The sequence below is a fragment of the Equus quagga genome, chromosome 5 (genome assembly GCF_021613505.1).
Source record: "Equus quagga isolate Etosha38 chromosome 5, UCLA_HA_Equagga_1.0, whole genome shotgun sequence".
Classification (NCBI taxonomy): Eukaryota; Metazoa; Chordata; class Mammalia; order Perissodactyla; family Equidae; genus Equus; species Equus quagga.
The window spans coordinates 17,552,722-17,565,893 of NC_060271.1; the positions used below are offsets into that span (position 1 = coordinate 17,552,722).

General features: G+C 51.5%; 1 protein-coding gene across 6 annotated transcripts in view; it reads left to right on the plus strand.

Moving 5' to 3' along the window:
• The window catches only part of RIMS3 (regulating synaptic membrane exocytosis 3), a 38,701-nt gene that overhangs the window by 18,464 nt on the left and 7,065 nt on the right, over nucleotides 1–13,172 (plus strand). For all 6 annotated transcript variants that reach the window (XR_006888853.1, XM_046663388.1, XM_046663389.1 and 3 more), the window contains 5 exons: nucleotides 1,801–2,048; nucleotides 7,587–7,728; nucleotides 10,085–10,197; nucleotides 12,353–12,454; nucleotides 12,794–12,933. Coding sequence is in view for 5 of the 6 variants with exons in the window: in XM_046663388.1 (XP_046519344.1) it covers nucleotides 1,832–2,048; nucleotides 7,587–7,728; nucleotides 10,085–10,197; nucleotides 12,353–12,454; nucleotides 12,794–12,933 (714 nt within the window). In the remaining variant the exon portion in view is untranslated. The remainder of the gene's footprint in view (nucleotides 1–1,800; nucleotides 2,049–7,586; nucleotides 7,729–10,084; nucleotides 10,198–12,352; nucleotides 12,455–12,793; nucleotides 12,934–13,172) is intronic.

Sequence of the window (13,172 nt, forward strand, 5' to 3'; positions counted from 1 at the left end):
CAGCCAAGTTGTAGAGGCTGACAGAGGACATCCCACCTCTGTGCAAAACAGGGCCCTGGATGCCCGCTGCCCCACTCCCCGAGAGTGGCTCCCGGCGCCCTCTGTCCTCTTCCCTGGCCCACATCAGCACCATCATTAAATATTTAATTGCATAATTAGTTATTTACTGTCTGTCTCTCCTCCTGGACCGGAGACTGTGGGAGGGCAGGACCCAGTCGGCTTAGCTCACTGCTGTATCCTTGGCGCTCAGCATAGGCCTGGGAATTTCAGGGGCTTAAATATTTGTTGAAAGCAGCTAATGGGGAGAGTAAATTTATATACTCTGGAAAGGAATTTGGCAATATATTCCAAGAATCAAAAAAATTGTTGATGCCTTCGGTATCAGGCAGAATGCTTTTGGATGTAAGAGAGGACCCCTGATTCAAACCTGCATAAGCACTGGAATATAGAACTGGAAGAGTAGAGAAGGCTCGGGGGGCCCTGAGGTCCTTTCTGTCTCTGCTGCGCTGCCCTCAGCAACACTGGTTTTGTCTTAGAGCTGGATCCTCTCTAGGGGGAAAGGTCTTGAGGGAAGAAGGAGAGAGAGAGACACAGAGGGAGAGAGACCTCCCCTTTCTCTTGTAAGTGTGGAGTCCAAATCTCCCCCTTAAGTCACATTGGGCCAACTTAGTCATGTGCCCGCCCTTGGACCAGTAAGAGTTACCAAGGTGAATGCCACTTCCTGGCTTAGGCTAATCAGGATCGGCCAATAAAACAAGGGGTGGGGTGCTACTTGGACAAAACCAGCACTCTGTCAGGAAGCAGGAAGGGAGAATGGGTGTTGGGGAAGCTACCAGCAGTGTCCACATCCTCTAAACCAGGCACTCCATTTCTGGGAATCCATCCTAAGGAAATAAGCAGATAAAATGAGTGTAGAAAGATGTTTATTGCAGTGTTGTTTAAAAGAAAGGAGAGAGAGAGAGGGAAGAGGGTGGATGGGAGGGAGGAGGGGGGAGGAGAAAGTCAGACGATCTAAGAGGTAACTGTACTGGAATATTCAAGTCAATTATGCTACCTCCATACAATGGAATATTATGATGGCGTTAACATTTATACAAAGTGTTAATGACATTGAGAAATGCTTGTGGTATAGTGTTAAATGAAAAATACCAGGATATAAAATTGTATTTGCAGTGTGAGTTCAGTTATTTTAAAAAATGCATTGAAAAGAGGCTGGGAAGAAATAGGTTAAAATGCTTACAGCAGCTGCCTCTCAGTAGTGCCCTTAAGGTTGACTTTTGCCTGCTTCTTTATCCTTTGCTGTACCATCCCCTTCAAGCAGGAGGACCCCTCCCATGGTCTGCACCGGCTGGAGCCAGTTTTGTTCTCCTTGTTCTTATGATTGACTCTGAAAATAACGATCACTAACACTTACTGAAGATTTACTCTGTGCCTGACACTGTTCCAGGCACTTTCACATGCACTAATTTAATTCTTACATCAGTCCCATGAGGTAAGTGCTTTTATTCCTCGTTTTGCTGAGGTGTTCACTGAAACCCCAAGATGTACAAGATGTCACACAGCTAGGTTTTGCTGCCAAACCAGGTCACTTGCCAGGGTAGCCATGTGCTAATGAGAATAGTCCAATTTATTGAGCCAGACTCTGTGCATGCTCTTTACATTTATTTGTTCATTTAATCCTCACAGCCTCAGAGAGGCTAGGTGACTTGCCCAAGGTCACACAGCTAGGAAGTGGTGCGGCCGCGATGGAGTAGCCTGGGGTCTGATGTGGGACCCCTTTGTCTCTCCCTCTCCCCACAGGGTTGCCTGAGGCCCTGCCGCCCCGTGGACCATGTTTAACGGGGAGCCGGGTCCAGCCTCGGCCGCGGCCTCCAGGAATGTGGTTCGGAGCTCCAGCATCAGTGGTGAAATATGCGGATCCCAGCAGGCTGGGGGCGGGGCCGGGACCACCACTACCAAGAAGCGTCGCAGCAGCCTTGGGGCCAAGATGGTGGCCATCGTGGGCCTGACCCAGTGGAGCAAGAGCACGCTCCAGCTCCCCCAGCCTGGTGAGGGGGCTTGGGACACCCAGGGGCTGGGGTGAAGCACCCTGCAATGGCTGGGCACCCAGGGACTGTCCTCATGGGTCATGGGTGTGCACTCCCACACCCGCAAACTCTTATGTAGCGCTTGCCATATATCAGGCGCAGTTCTGGGTCTGGTATCTGTCCTGACTCATTGAATCCTCATATAACTCTATGAGGCCGGTACTGAGCACAGAGAAGAGAAGTACGATGCCCCAAACTACATAGCTAGTAGGTGGTGGAGCCTGGATTCAAACCTTAGCAGTTGGATTTCCAAGGTCATGCTCCTAACCTTTACACTCTGCTGACTCCAAGCACAGACTTACATATTAATCAGCGATTATTTATTAAACTGCCATCGTGTTCCTGGCACCGTGCTAAGTGATACCACAGCTTCACAGACACACAGCCATAAGATCCAGTCTTACCTGTATGTCTGAGTTTCTTAAGTACAAGTAGCCACACAAACGTAGTTACATAGTCATAGATGTGTGTTACAAAGTCACAAGAGACACACACACAAAGACGCGTGCCTTGCTCAGTCACATAAATAGTGTGCTTACTTGCTCAGGTGAGCCACCCCTACTGCCAGGAAAGCACAATGCACTCATTCACATTGTACATGGTCACAAATAAAACCAGTCATGCACATCACACATACACAGTCCTGTGGGTACCGATGCACAGACCCAGATCAGAGAAGCACAGTTACACACGTGCACACACAGTGGTCACAAAAACATGTCACATATGTGTACACACATACCTCATGAAGCCACATTCACACACACCTTAACAGCTACATCCTGATAAATATACTTTCTCAGATGCTTAGTGACGGAATCCAAGTTATCCTCGTTCTGGTGGGTGACCTACTTTGTCACGTACAGCGCACCCAGACCCCACATCACAGAGGAGCCAGCAAGACCTCTTCACTTCGTGGCATCAGTCCAGACACCAGCTGGTTTTGTTTTAAAATCTCTTCCTGCTTATTTTGCTCAGAGTAACAACTCTCCCAAGAAACCTTCAAATAGGCAGCTGGATGGGGGTGGTGAGGGGGCGGGGGAGCCAGAGGATCCAGGGAGAATGCTCATCAAGACTCCCAGTTGGGGCTGGGCATGGAGGACTTTTCCAAGCCTTAAAATAGATTTTTACAAAACCCTCCACAGGAGCATGTGGGATGGTCTTTTCCAGCAACCAAGCTGTGGTGTGGTTTCTGGCTCAGGGAAATGCTAGATGAGGAGGGGGCTTGAGGCTATCAGTACCCTGGGGTGGGCATGGCCTCTGTGAATACGTAGTGTAGGCATGGCACTAGGGAGTCAGGGAGATGGGGATCTGGGGATGCAGGAGTTGGGCTGGGACAGGACCAAGGGGCGGGATTAAGGATGGGGATTAAGATTAGGCTGTCAAGCAGGTGTTGGACCCCATGAGTGGCTTCAGGAGACCAAGCCCTGCTTATCTCTGGCTGATTCAGCTTCAGACCCAAAGGCTTCTTCAGGCCCCAAGTGATTTGGAGGAACAGTCTTCCAAGGCCAGGGCAGGGGTCTGAGTCACTGGGAGATATTTCAGTGATCTGCCTGGGACTATCCACCTACCTAGACTTCACAGTCAGCAGGCAGGGATTGGAGCAGACACCAGAAGACCTCCAGCCTTGAGGGGAGATGAATGATGATGGGGCTTCTGGATCACTTGTCTCTGTGGTATGCAAGGGCATGGCTGAAGGCCTGGGGCCTGAGCCAGCAGAGTGGCCCAGATGCCCTTCCAACTTAAGGTCTCTGTGAATCATCCAATGGCTGAATGTCAGAGCAGGAAGGGCCCCTTGAGACCGTCTAGTCCAATCTGCTGATCTTATCGATGAGGCATACGAGTCTGGAGAGGAGAAGGCACTCTCCTGGAGAGCAACTTCAAGTTGGCCTTCAGGGCCACACCCTGTCATTTACTAGCTGGGTGACTCAGGCAAGGTACTTCACCTCTCTGAACCTGCTTCCTCGTTTGCAGAGTAAGGACAATAATACGTTCCTTGCAGAGTTGTCCAGGGGATTAAATGAGACAGGATATGCAAAGGCACCCAGCCTTGTGCCTGGTGCACAGTAGACACTTGGTAAATTATTGGTGTCCTTAATATTACCCATGGTCGTATGGTAGGTCCAAAAAAGAAGTGAGTTCTCTGGCCTCCACAGCTCTGCCCCTTGCTCATAGCATACTCCTCTCCCATCTATAATTCCTTGTCCTCATTTTTTTTCTCCCAGGCCTTGAGGTTGCCAGTGTCCCAGCTTGGAGCCCCATCCTGGGTGGAAGGGTCTGGCCCCAGAGGGATGTATAGGGCTGACTCACTGTGGGCACTGGTCCTGGAAACCCTGTTCTGGGAAAAGATCCTACCTAGCAGGGTGCCCCTGCTGCATCTGGGTGGGATGGCTCTGTTCCCTGCATGGCTAGAATGTGAAAAGTGGGGAGGAACTCCTCTCTCACACTAATCTTCTGGGATCTGGGTCTGCCCTTCCCAGGGGCCTCCTTCCTCCCAGTTTATTTGTACCCTGCATTGGCTTGAGCCCTGCATATCTCCTCCTCTTGGTTTCAAAGCCTCTACCCTAGTTCAGGCCCCATGATACCTAGCCTGGACTATTGCACCAGCCTCCTCTCTAGTTCCCTTGCCTCCTGTCTGCCCCTTCCAGTTTAATCCTCACGTGGTCCTACAGAGACCCTCCAAAAACTCACCCTGAAACTTTAGAGGACTAGTCCTGGCTCTGTAACTCCCCATGGGATCTTGGGAAAGTCGCTTTCCCACTGGGCCTCAGTTTCCTCTTCTGTAAAATGGAGCTGAAGAGACTCTCTCCACGTTTCCTTCTAGATCTAACATTCTCTAAGTTGTGGGAGCATCTAGGAGAGTGGGTCAGAGCTTTGGGGTCCTAGGACACAGGTGCGTTCTGGCCCGGCCTTAGACTGAGTCCACACAGGGCCATCGTGGGCTATCCTGGCCCCTTCCTAAATGGGGCTTCTTTTTTCAGTACCAAGGACAGTGGCTCTTCGCGCCTTGGCTCTGGGTCAGGGTGGCGAGAGGGCTCAGGATTATTCCAGGAGGTGCCACGGGGAGTACTGCTGGAGGCTGCGACTCCCTCTCTCTTATATGTGCTGGGACAGATGGGATGGTTCCTGGAGTCTTTCGGTCTCCACAGAATTACTGCAAGCAGCTTGGTCCAGTTCTCTAGAGAGAGAAACCACATACAGTTACTCCCCAAATCAACAGGGCTCAGAGACTGGACAGGTGTGAAGCCAGCAGAGGAATTTTCTCTGAGGTTGCAAGACATTTCTCCTAGAAGACATGGAACATAATCTCTGCTGAATCACATCTCAAACCAATGTGGAGTTGGTGGAGAGGAGTGAAAAGTCGCACGTCAGTTGACTGGGAGGCAGTAGGCGTGGGGTCTAGCCTCAGCTCTGTGGGCGCCTGGACCTCAGGCTCCCCATCTGTGAAATGGCAGGGGTGGGGAACTAACTGAGGTCTCTCTAACATTTCAGAATTCTGTGACTCCTCTACCCACAGGCTCACAGTGGGTTGGGCAGGTCAGAGAAGGTAAATTTTCTCCCAAATGGGTCAAATCTTCCCCAAGCTCTGGAAGAGGCGGGCCTGGAGTCATGAAGCAGTTAGCTGCGGCTTCAGCTTGTGTTGTATGTTGTAGGGGGAGATTCGAGGGGAGGGAGGCTGAAGGGCAGCCCCCACAGACCCATCTGTCTTCTAACTGGGTTAGAGGGGATGTGGCAGTTAGGAGCCAGGGACAGGGTGAGTCCCCCCACACCCACCATTATTGCTCAGGCCTCTGTGTGTGTGGTGGGTCACAAACCATTTGTGGGTTTGCACCAATGTGTGTGAGTAGACGGGTTCAACTCCAAGTGTTATGGTGTGAAGGTCACATGTATGTGGCAGAGTAAATCGTGTGTACGTATGACTAAGACCCGGTAGGACCATTTGTGACTATGTGACTGTTGTATGCACGTACACATGAACATGACCTTGTATGTGAAATCAGTGTATTCATATATGTGATTGTTGGTACTCGTGTATGTCTACTTATGCCTGTGTGAAAGAAATAGCGAACTAATGTGACTGTGTATGTGTGTGAGAGAGAGAGAGACAGACAGACAGACAGACAGATTGATGGTCTCATTGATTCCTGGATAGCTAGCTATTCTAATATCTCAGAAGCTGGGATGGTTTCAGAGAAGACATTCTTCCTCACCACCCGACTGGTCCCAGTACCCATCCTGTCCACTAGTGATGCTAGTCTTCTCAGCCTTCCCCCACCCCCAGAGGGACTTCCTGAAAGATAAGTAGGACAAAGCAGGAGAAGAAAGTCCCCCTTTTCCCAGGCTGGGGTCTTGAACATCCCCTCTCTGATCCACCATTGGATGTGGGTGGGAGATGGGGTTGCTGGGGTAACCAGCTCTCCCCTCCCCACTGCTTTCAGGGGCGATGCTGCCTGCCCTACCCCTGGCCTCTCCCCATCCCTGCAGGCACCACTCTTAATTTGTCTGGGCCTCTAACCACTGATGGCAAATGGCTCCTTTGGTATAGTCCCTATCTGAGTACCACTTCCCTCTCCATCAAGCTCCCCAGGCAGCCAAGCTTCAGCAACGGAGGTGCCTGCCAACCCTCAACCTGTCTTCTGCCGCCTCCCTGCCCCGCCCAGGAGGAGAGGGTGTCTAGAGGGACCACACTGCAATGCTGAGAAGGTTGCCATGGAAACCCAGGCAGGATGGTGCGCTGCTAGGAGAGGCAAAGTGCCCCATGTTCCCTGCAAGGCTGAGGAGGGGCACTGGGGTGGGGGTAGAGGGCCTTCTGAAGAGGAGGTGTGGAGAGGCAGGGGTGAGCTCTCACCACACAGCTTCTGGGACTCTGCAGACCTCTCTCTCAAAGCCAGTCCGTTCACGTTAACCCAGTAGTTCTTCTCAGTCGCGCTTCCCTAACAGCTCTCCACAGTCAGACCCACCGTGGGAATGTGTGTTAGTCTGAGAGATGCCAGGCTTCACAGGGGTTTTTTGTAGGGCCTGTGAAGGTATCGGAGAGGACGGTTGTGAGGTCTGGGTGGGATAGGGCTCACAAGCGTACTTGGAAGAGGGAAAGCAAATCTGGGGATCCTGGAGAAGGCAAACTTTCCAGAAAAGAGGCAGGAACACTTAACCTTTTGGGGCAAGGGCTGAAATTGAGTGGGAAGGTGGCTGTCAGGGGAGCCTGGCCAGGCTGAGGGCTGAGGGCTGCAGGGCCGGGGCTCCCCACCCCCAGCCCCGCCACCCCAACTCTGCCTCCAGCCTTTCTAGTTCGCTTTGTCTGTGCCACTGCGCTGAGCAGAGGTAGAGGTCAGGCTGCAGACCGGCTCTAGAGGTCATCTCAGCATTGCCCCTGCTCCAATCAGACCCCTGCCCATTCTGCCCCCTCCCAAGAGGGTGTCTTTGGCAGCTCTCTCAGAGAAGCATCTTCCATAATCTGACCTTTTTGCCTTTCTATGCTTTGGTGGGGGGCGGTCACAGAAGGGGCCACCAAGAAGCTGCGCAGTAACATCCGGCGGAGCACAGAAACGGGCATCGCTGTGGAGATGCGGAGTCGTGTCACGCGCCAGGGCAGCCGGGAGTCCACTGATGGGAGCACCAACAGCAACAGCTCCGATGGCACGTGCGTGCAGCCCACCCGACCCTGTTCCCTGCCCTCCTCAGTCCCTCTAGTCACAGAGCCAGGGGCAGGGTGGGAAGATCTCCCGGGTTGGGTTCCATCCCAGGTGTCTGGGTTCCTCTGTGTCCCCGCTTCCCTCCGTCCTCCACTCTTGGGGCCTGGGCCCCAGTCTTCCTATTGCTCCAGGTTGCTGCATCCCATTGGAATACCCCCGGTGGCCCAGGAACTGTTCATCCTTTCTGTATGTTTCACGTCTCCCACCTCCCAGCCCCTGCACACCTAAACCCTCCTCCAGCAGAGAGGGTTTCCAAAGAAAAATGTGATCTGAAATCTTTTTACATCTAAAACCATTGATATGGCTCAGATGAATGGAGGTCTCACAGGTGGCCTTGCTTGGCAAGGAGGTTGGACTAGATCAGTGGTTTTCAAGCTGCGGGTGGTGACTCATAAGCAGGAAGTAAAATGAGTCCAGTGAGTCAAAACCAGCATTAGAAGAAGAAATAGAAAATTTAGATATATCCTATATTAAGGATGAATTACCTTGTGAACTTTTGTTTCCATTTTTTTTAATGTATAGATTCGCATAGGTCTGTTATGTTAAATGTATTTCTTAAATTTGCGTGTGGGTTGCAGTAAAAAATTTGAAAATCACTGGGTCACATAGTCCCTCGGATCTCTTCTAAATCTATGAAACTGGTTCTATGACTAAGATTTTCTGATTCGGCTTCATCAAGGCCCAGCGATTTCAGGATTTTGTGGCTCGATTATTTAAGATTTTATGATCGTGTGTCTTGCTACTAAGCCTGTTTCCATGAATGTGGGTCCCACTAGCATTTATTGCGTCTTACCGCATGCAGGGGATCCCTGGGTGTGTCAGACCAGTGCTTCTTGCTCTAGGATCTACCAGCCACTATCAGACCAAAAACAGTGTCTCATTGAACACTCACAACAATGCTGAGGGATGTTGGTTCTACCGTTATCTCCATTTTCAAGTGGAGAAAGTGCAAGAGGAGGGTGAGGTACCTTACCCAAGGTCACAGCTATTCAGTGGTGGTGGAGTCAGGATTTGAATTAAGCTATAACCTTTGTTCACAATCTCGACCCTCTCTATACCGAGCTCCTGACATTCTGTGACCTTGAGAGTCTAAGTTTCTTTATTTAACCTTCTCAGATCCTATTGTCCTAAGAATGTGATATTAGGCTATTGCTGACTGTGGCCAATAAGAGTGAGTGGGCCTTGAAGCCCCTTCCTGGGGAGTAGGGGAGAGACATGGGCCATCTCCAACAAGATATGCAGCCTATCGCCCCTCCCTGCTTGTCCCCGGCCAACAGGGACTCAAAGCCAAACGGTCCAACGGGGGATTTGTTCTGGAACAACGTTTGATCTCTTTAGCCAGGAGCCTGAGCTGTTCTAGAAGATCTTAGAACTTTGTTTGGTCCCCGGTGGCTCATCAGCAGATGTGGGCCAGACCTCCTCCATCCGTCCTTTTTCTGCTGGCCACATCCAGAACATTTAGGCTTGAGGACATGAAAAAGTAGCACGTTTCCCTGGATGATGATAACAACAGCAACAATAACCATAACTGCCATTTATTGTTTCCAGTTTGGAACTTTTCACGAGCTGTCTGCCCTAGTCCTCGCCATAACCCTATGTGAGTTGGGCATCATCTCTTTTTTGCAGGTGAGGGAGGTCCCTTACCTCATAGAGCCTCTGTTTTCCCATCTGTAAAGTTGGATCACAGCTCCTGCCACACAGAATGGTTGTAGGGATTAAATGAACAAATGCACATGGAACATTTAGTGTGCTCTTCGCACTTGGCCAACTTTCCATCACGGTCAGGTTTTCTTGTTACTCTTTCCAGGACCCCCCTTTCCCCCAGCCATGGACCACCCACCATCGCTTGTCATTAATCTCAACCCTGTCATTGTGTTATTTTGGTCTTAGTTGTTGCTTTGGGCACCACCTCACTGTTATTGACTTGCATTTCAAACTTATGGTCAACTAAACCTCTGTTCCTGGAACTTGCTCCAGGCATTGAAATTTCTGGCCTTTGTCTCTGGTTCTTGGCATTAACATCCCCTGGTGAGGAGACAGGTGTCCAGCAAGCCCTGCCTTTTAAGAGTCACCTTAGAAATTCTAGTGCCTGAGAATTAAATACCATCATTATTATGTTTATTAGTCTCTTTTCTCAAGTGGCATGAAAATACTTTTCTTTAATGTGCAGAGATGAACAGTTCTGTTTGTCCCCAGCCAAAGTAGTGCACAGAGGCACAGAAGGGTGTACCCAGTGTCCCGGGGCAAAGCCACTGCATCTCGCCATCCAGATACCCTCACATGCGCCTCTGCCTCCTTCTCCAGGTTCATCTTCCCCACCACCCGGCTTGGGGCCGAAAGCCAGTTCAGCGATTTCCTGGATGGGCTGGGACCCGCCCAGATTGTGGGGCGACAGACGCTGGCAACACCACCGATGGGTGAGTCTTTTTGAGGGCAGGGCGAGTGGGGTGATGGCAGCCACGCAGCAGAAAGTGTGCGCTCAGTAGGGGCCCTGTGTGATGCAGTGCACGCAGCAGAAAGGAGCCCTCACTCAGGCTTTTGTGCCAGTGAGGAGTCAGCATAGCACTCATCAATCCCTCCCTCATCAGAGGGGAAAGGGGGTCCAGCCCTTCTCTGCTACCGGTGCCCTGCAGCAGCTCTGCAGCTCGTTCCCTCTCTCACTTCTCCACACTCTTCCTGACTGCTGTGCCCAGCAGTGCTAGTGCCATGCATAATATGGTGAACAAATTGTCATAGCAATTGACTTTCAGAAGTCTGTTTTATCACCAATTCACTGCATGACCTTGGGCAAGTCACTGCCCTCCTTTGAGCCTCAGTTTCCTCATCTGTAAAATGGAAATAATAACACCCAGCTTAGTTCTGCAATCTGACAATTTATTGAGTTCCTCATTGATGCTTTCCATGGCACCTTTTAGTAATTTCCTCTTCCCCGCCCTAGAGCTGGGAAGCGCTTCCTGGAGTCTGTACTTGGTCCTCTTAGCTGCAGTTCTGGCTCATTTCATGAGCTCTCAGATGGACCCCTCCCTCCCTCTCTGTCCCTTACATATTGACTGTGTTGGCTTCAAGTAGCTCCTTCCCAGGCCCAGCTTCCCCAGAGACGCAGCCTCACCTCCACCCGCTTCCCCGTCAGTCTGCCCTGAGCAGTGTCTGACCCAGACGTCTGCACTCAGCCCTCATTTGGACATTGTTCAACCTTTGACCTCATAGCAGACAAGGGAGCTGAGCGCAGACAGTGCCCTGCTGCAGGCTATGCAGCGGAGCTGGGATTCTGTTCCAGCCAGGACTCTCCCATCCCACTGCCCTGTCTTCCTCCAATGTGCTCCTGCTGGAAGAGGGGTCCACGGGGACCCTGGGGGTGAGCGTCAGCTCTCATCTGGCTCTTGGATCAGATTTGGCTAATTCCCAGCCCTTGCTTTCAGACTGTTAAGAGCCTGGGGAGTCTGCTTTTCCCAGCCCTAGCCAAGGGCTGGAAGGTAGTGAGAGGAGCCAGCCACTTCTGCCAGGTTAATGTGCCATCATAGCCTGGAACATTTGTGTGTGGTGCCCCCTGGTGTCCCAAACTGGGAAGGACGGGTTCGCCTTTGCTTATCTTGTTAGGGATGTTACAGTGAGACAGAGGAGATTAATTCCTGAGGCCTCCCCTCCCCCTTCCCCATGGGGAGGTCAGGAATAGCTGGAAGGAGGGGGATGAATTCCAGGATGTCTCCTGAAAGTAGCAAATCCCCATCTTCTCAAATTGGCAAATGCAAACAATTGCATGATGGCTCAGAGAACCTAAAATGGGTGATTGAATCCAAAGTCTGGCCCATTTTCATTTTTCTCCACCAGGCTTGTGATCCTGCATCCCTTTGAAGGCTCTTCCAAGTGTCTAACGCATAATTTCAAATTCTGCTAACCCGTGTTGAGCAAAGCTAAGAGTTCTAGAGATCAGATAGCTGACATGCCTGCACACACAAAACTTGCCCCAAATGGGTAGTCCATTTTGCGGGAGCACAGTGAGGAGTTCTCAGTTCTCTGCTCCCAGGGAAGCTGTCGGCCTTCCCTCCATCCTTTGGAAAGGGTCCGACCAGGCCCTCCTTCCCAGGGCGGGCCTCACATCCTGGGCAGGCTCATATGGCAGCGTCTCTTCAAACTGATAGCTTTAAATACTTGATGTATATTTAGGGCAGTGGCTGAGGGCTGCTCTGTAGGGGAAAGTGAAGAGGGGCCACTGAGCCCACAGCCTCCCCTCTGTCCTGACACAGGAAGCTCTGTCCCCAAACTTGCCTATTTCACTCAGTAAAACACATGCCCACTCAGTTAACCAGACTTAATGGGAGGTTGGCAGCCATTTGCTGTTACCCAAGCATGCCCCTTGAGGGTCATGCCCCCACCCACCCCAAGGGATTTATCAAAGCATTTCTCAGCTGCTTTAAAGTGGTCTCTGAAGGGCAGTTCTGGCGCATGCAGTTTCTCCATCTCGTGCCCATTCCCGTATTGTAGCATCCTCTGCAGATGGGCATTCTGCACAGCAGCTGGCCAGCCTGCCCCTTGGTCTGGCTCTGCCTGGACTCTCCCTCTTCTCCCTTGCAGGGGACGTGCACATTGCCATCATGGACCGGAGTGGCCAGTTGGAGGTGGAAGTGATTGAGGCTCGGGGCCTGACCCCCAAACCTGGCTCTAAATCCCTCCCAGGTGAGGCAGAGCAGCCCGGAGCGCGATTTGGGAAATGGGGTCTTGCCAGGGAGGGGTATACAGCTGAACCCTGGGTCTAGCAAATCTTCAGCTCCCCATTGGCCTAAATCAGCACTCTTGACACTGGAGTCACAGCTTGCCTGGAAGGCCGGTGAGCAGGGGTGGGAGCAGGGGAGGATGGAGGAGTCAGCGTTTGAGTCAGTCTCTTCCACCTGCTGCCCACTGGTCGGCTCATCCTGATCGCCTTGCTCTCCTCCAGGATCGCTTGGAGGATAGGGGGTGGGGCAGGCCATAGCAGTCTCCTGGACCCCTCCTATCATGCTCTCTCCCATTCCTCAGCCACCTATATCAAGGTTTACCTGCTCGAGAATGGGGCCTGCTTGGCCAAGAAGAAGACAAAAGTGGCCAAGAAGACCTGTGACCCCGTGTACCAGCAGGCTCTGCTCTTTGACGAGGGGCCTCAGGGCAAGGTGCTGCAGGTGAGTGTTATGGGGCCAGTGGGGCAGGGCAGACTCTCGAAGACTGCAAGTTGTAATTTAAGGTTATTTAAGATTTTTTTCATTTATGATTTATGCTGTGCCAGGCACTGTACCAGGTGATTAATATGCATTATGCATTTATTTTCACAACCTATCGTGGTGTTATTGCCCCTAGTTGCTTCATAAGGAAACCACGGTTCAGGGGGATAACTCAGTTGCGCCCCAGGCTGCACAGCTGG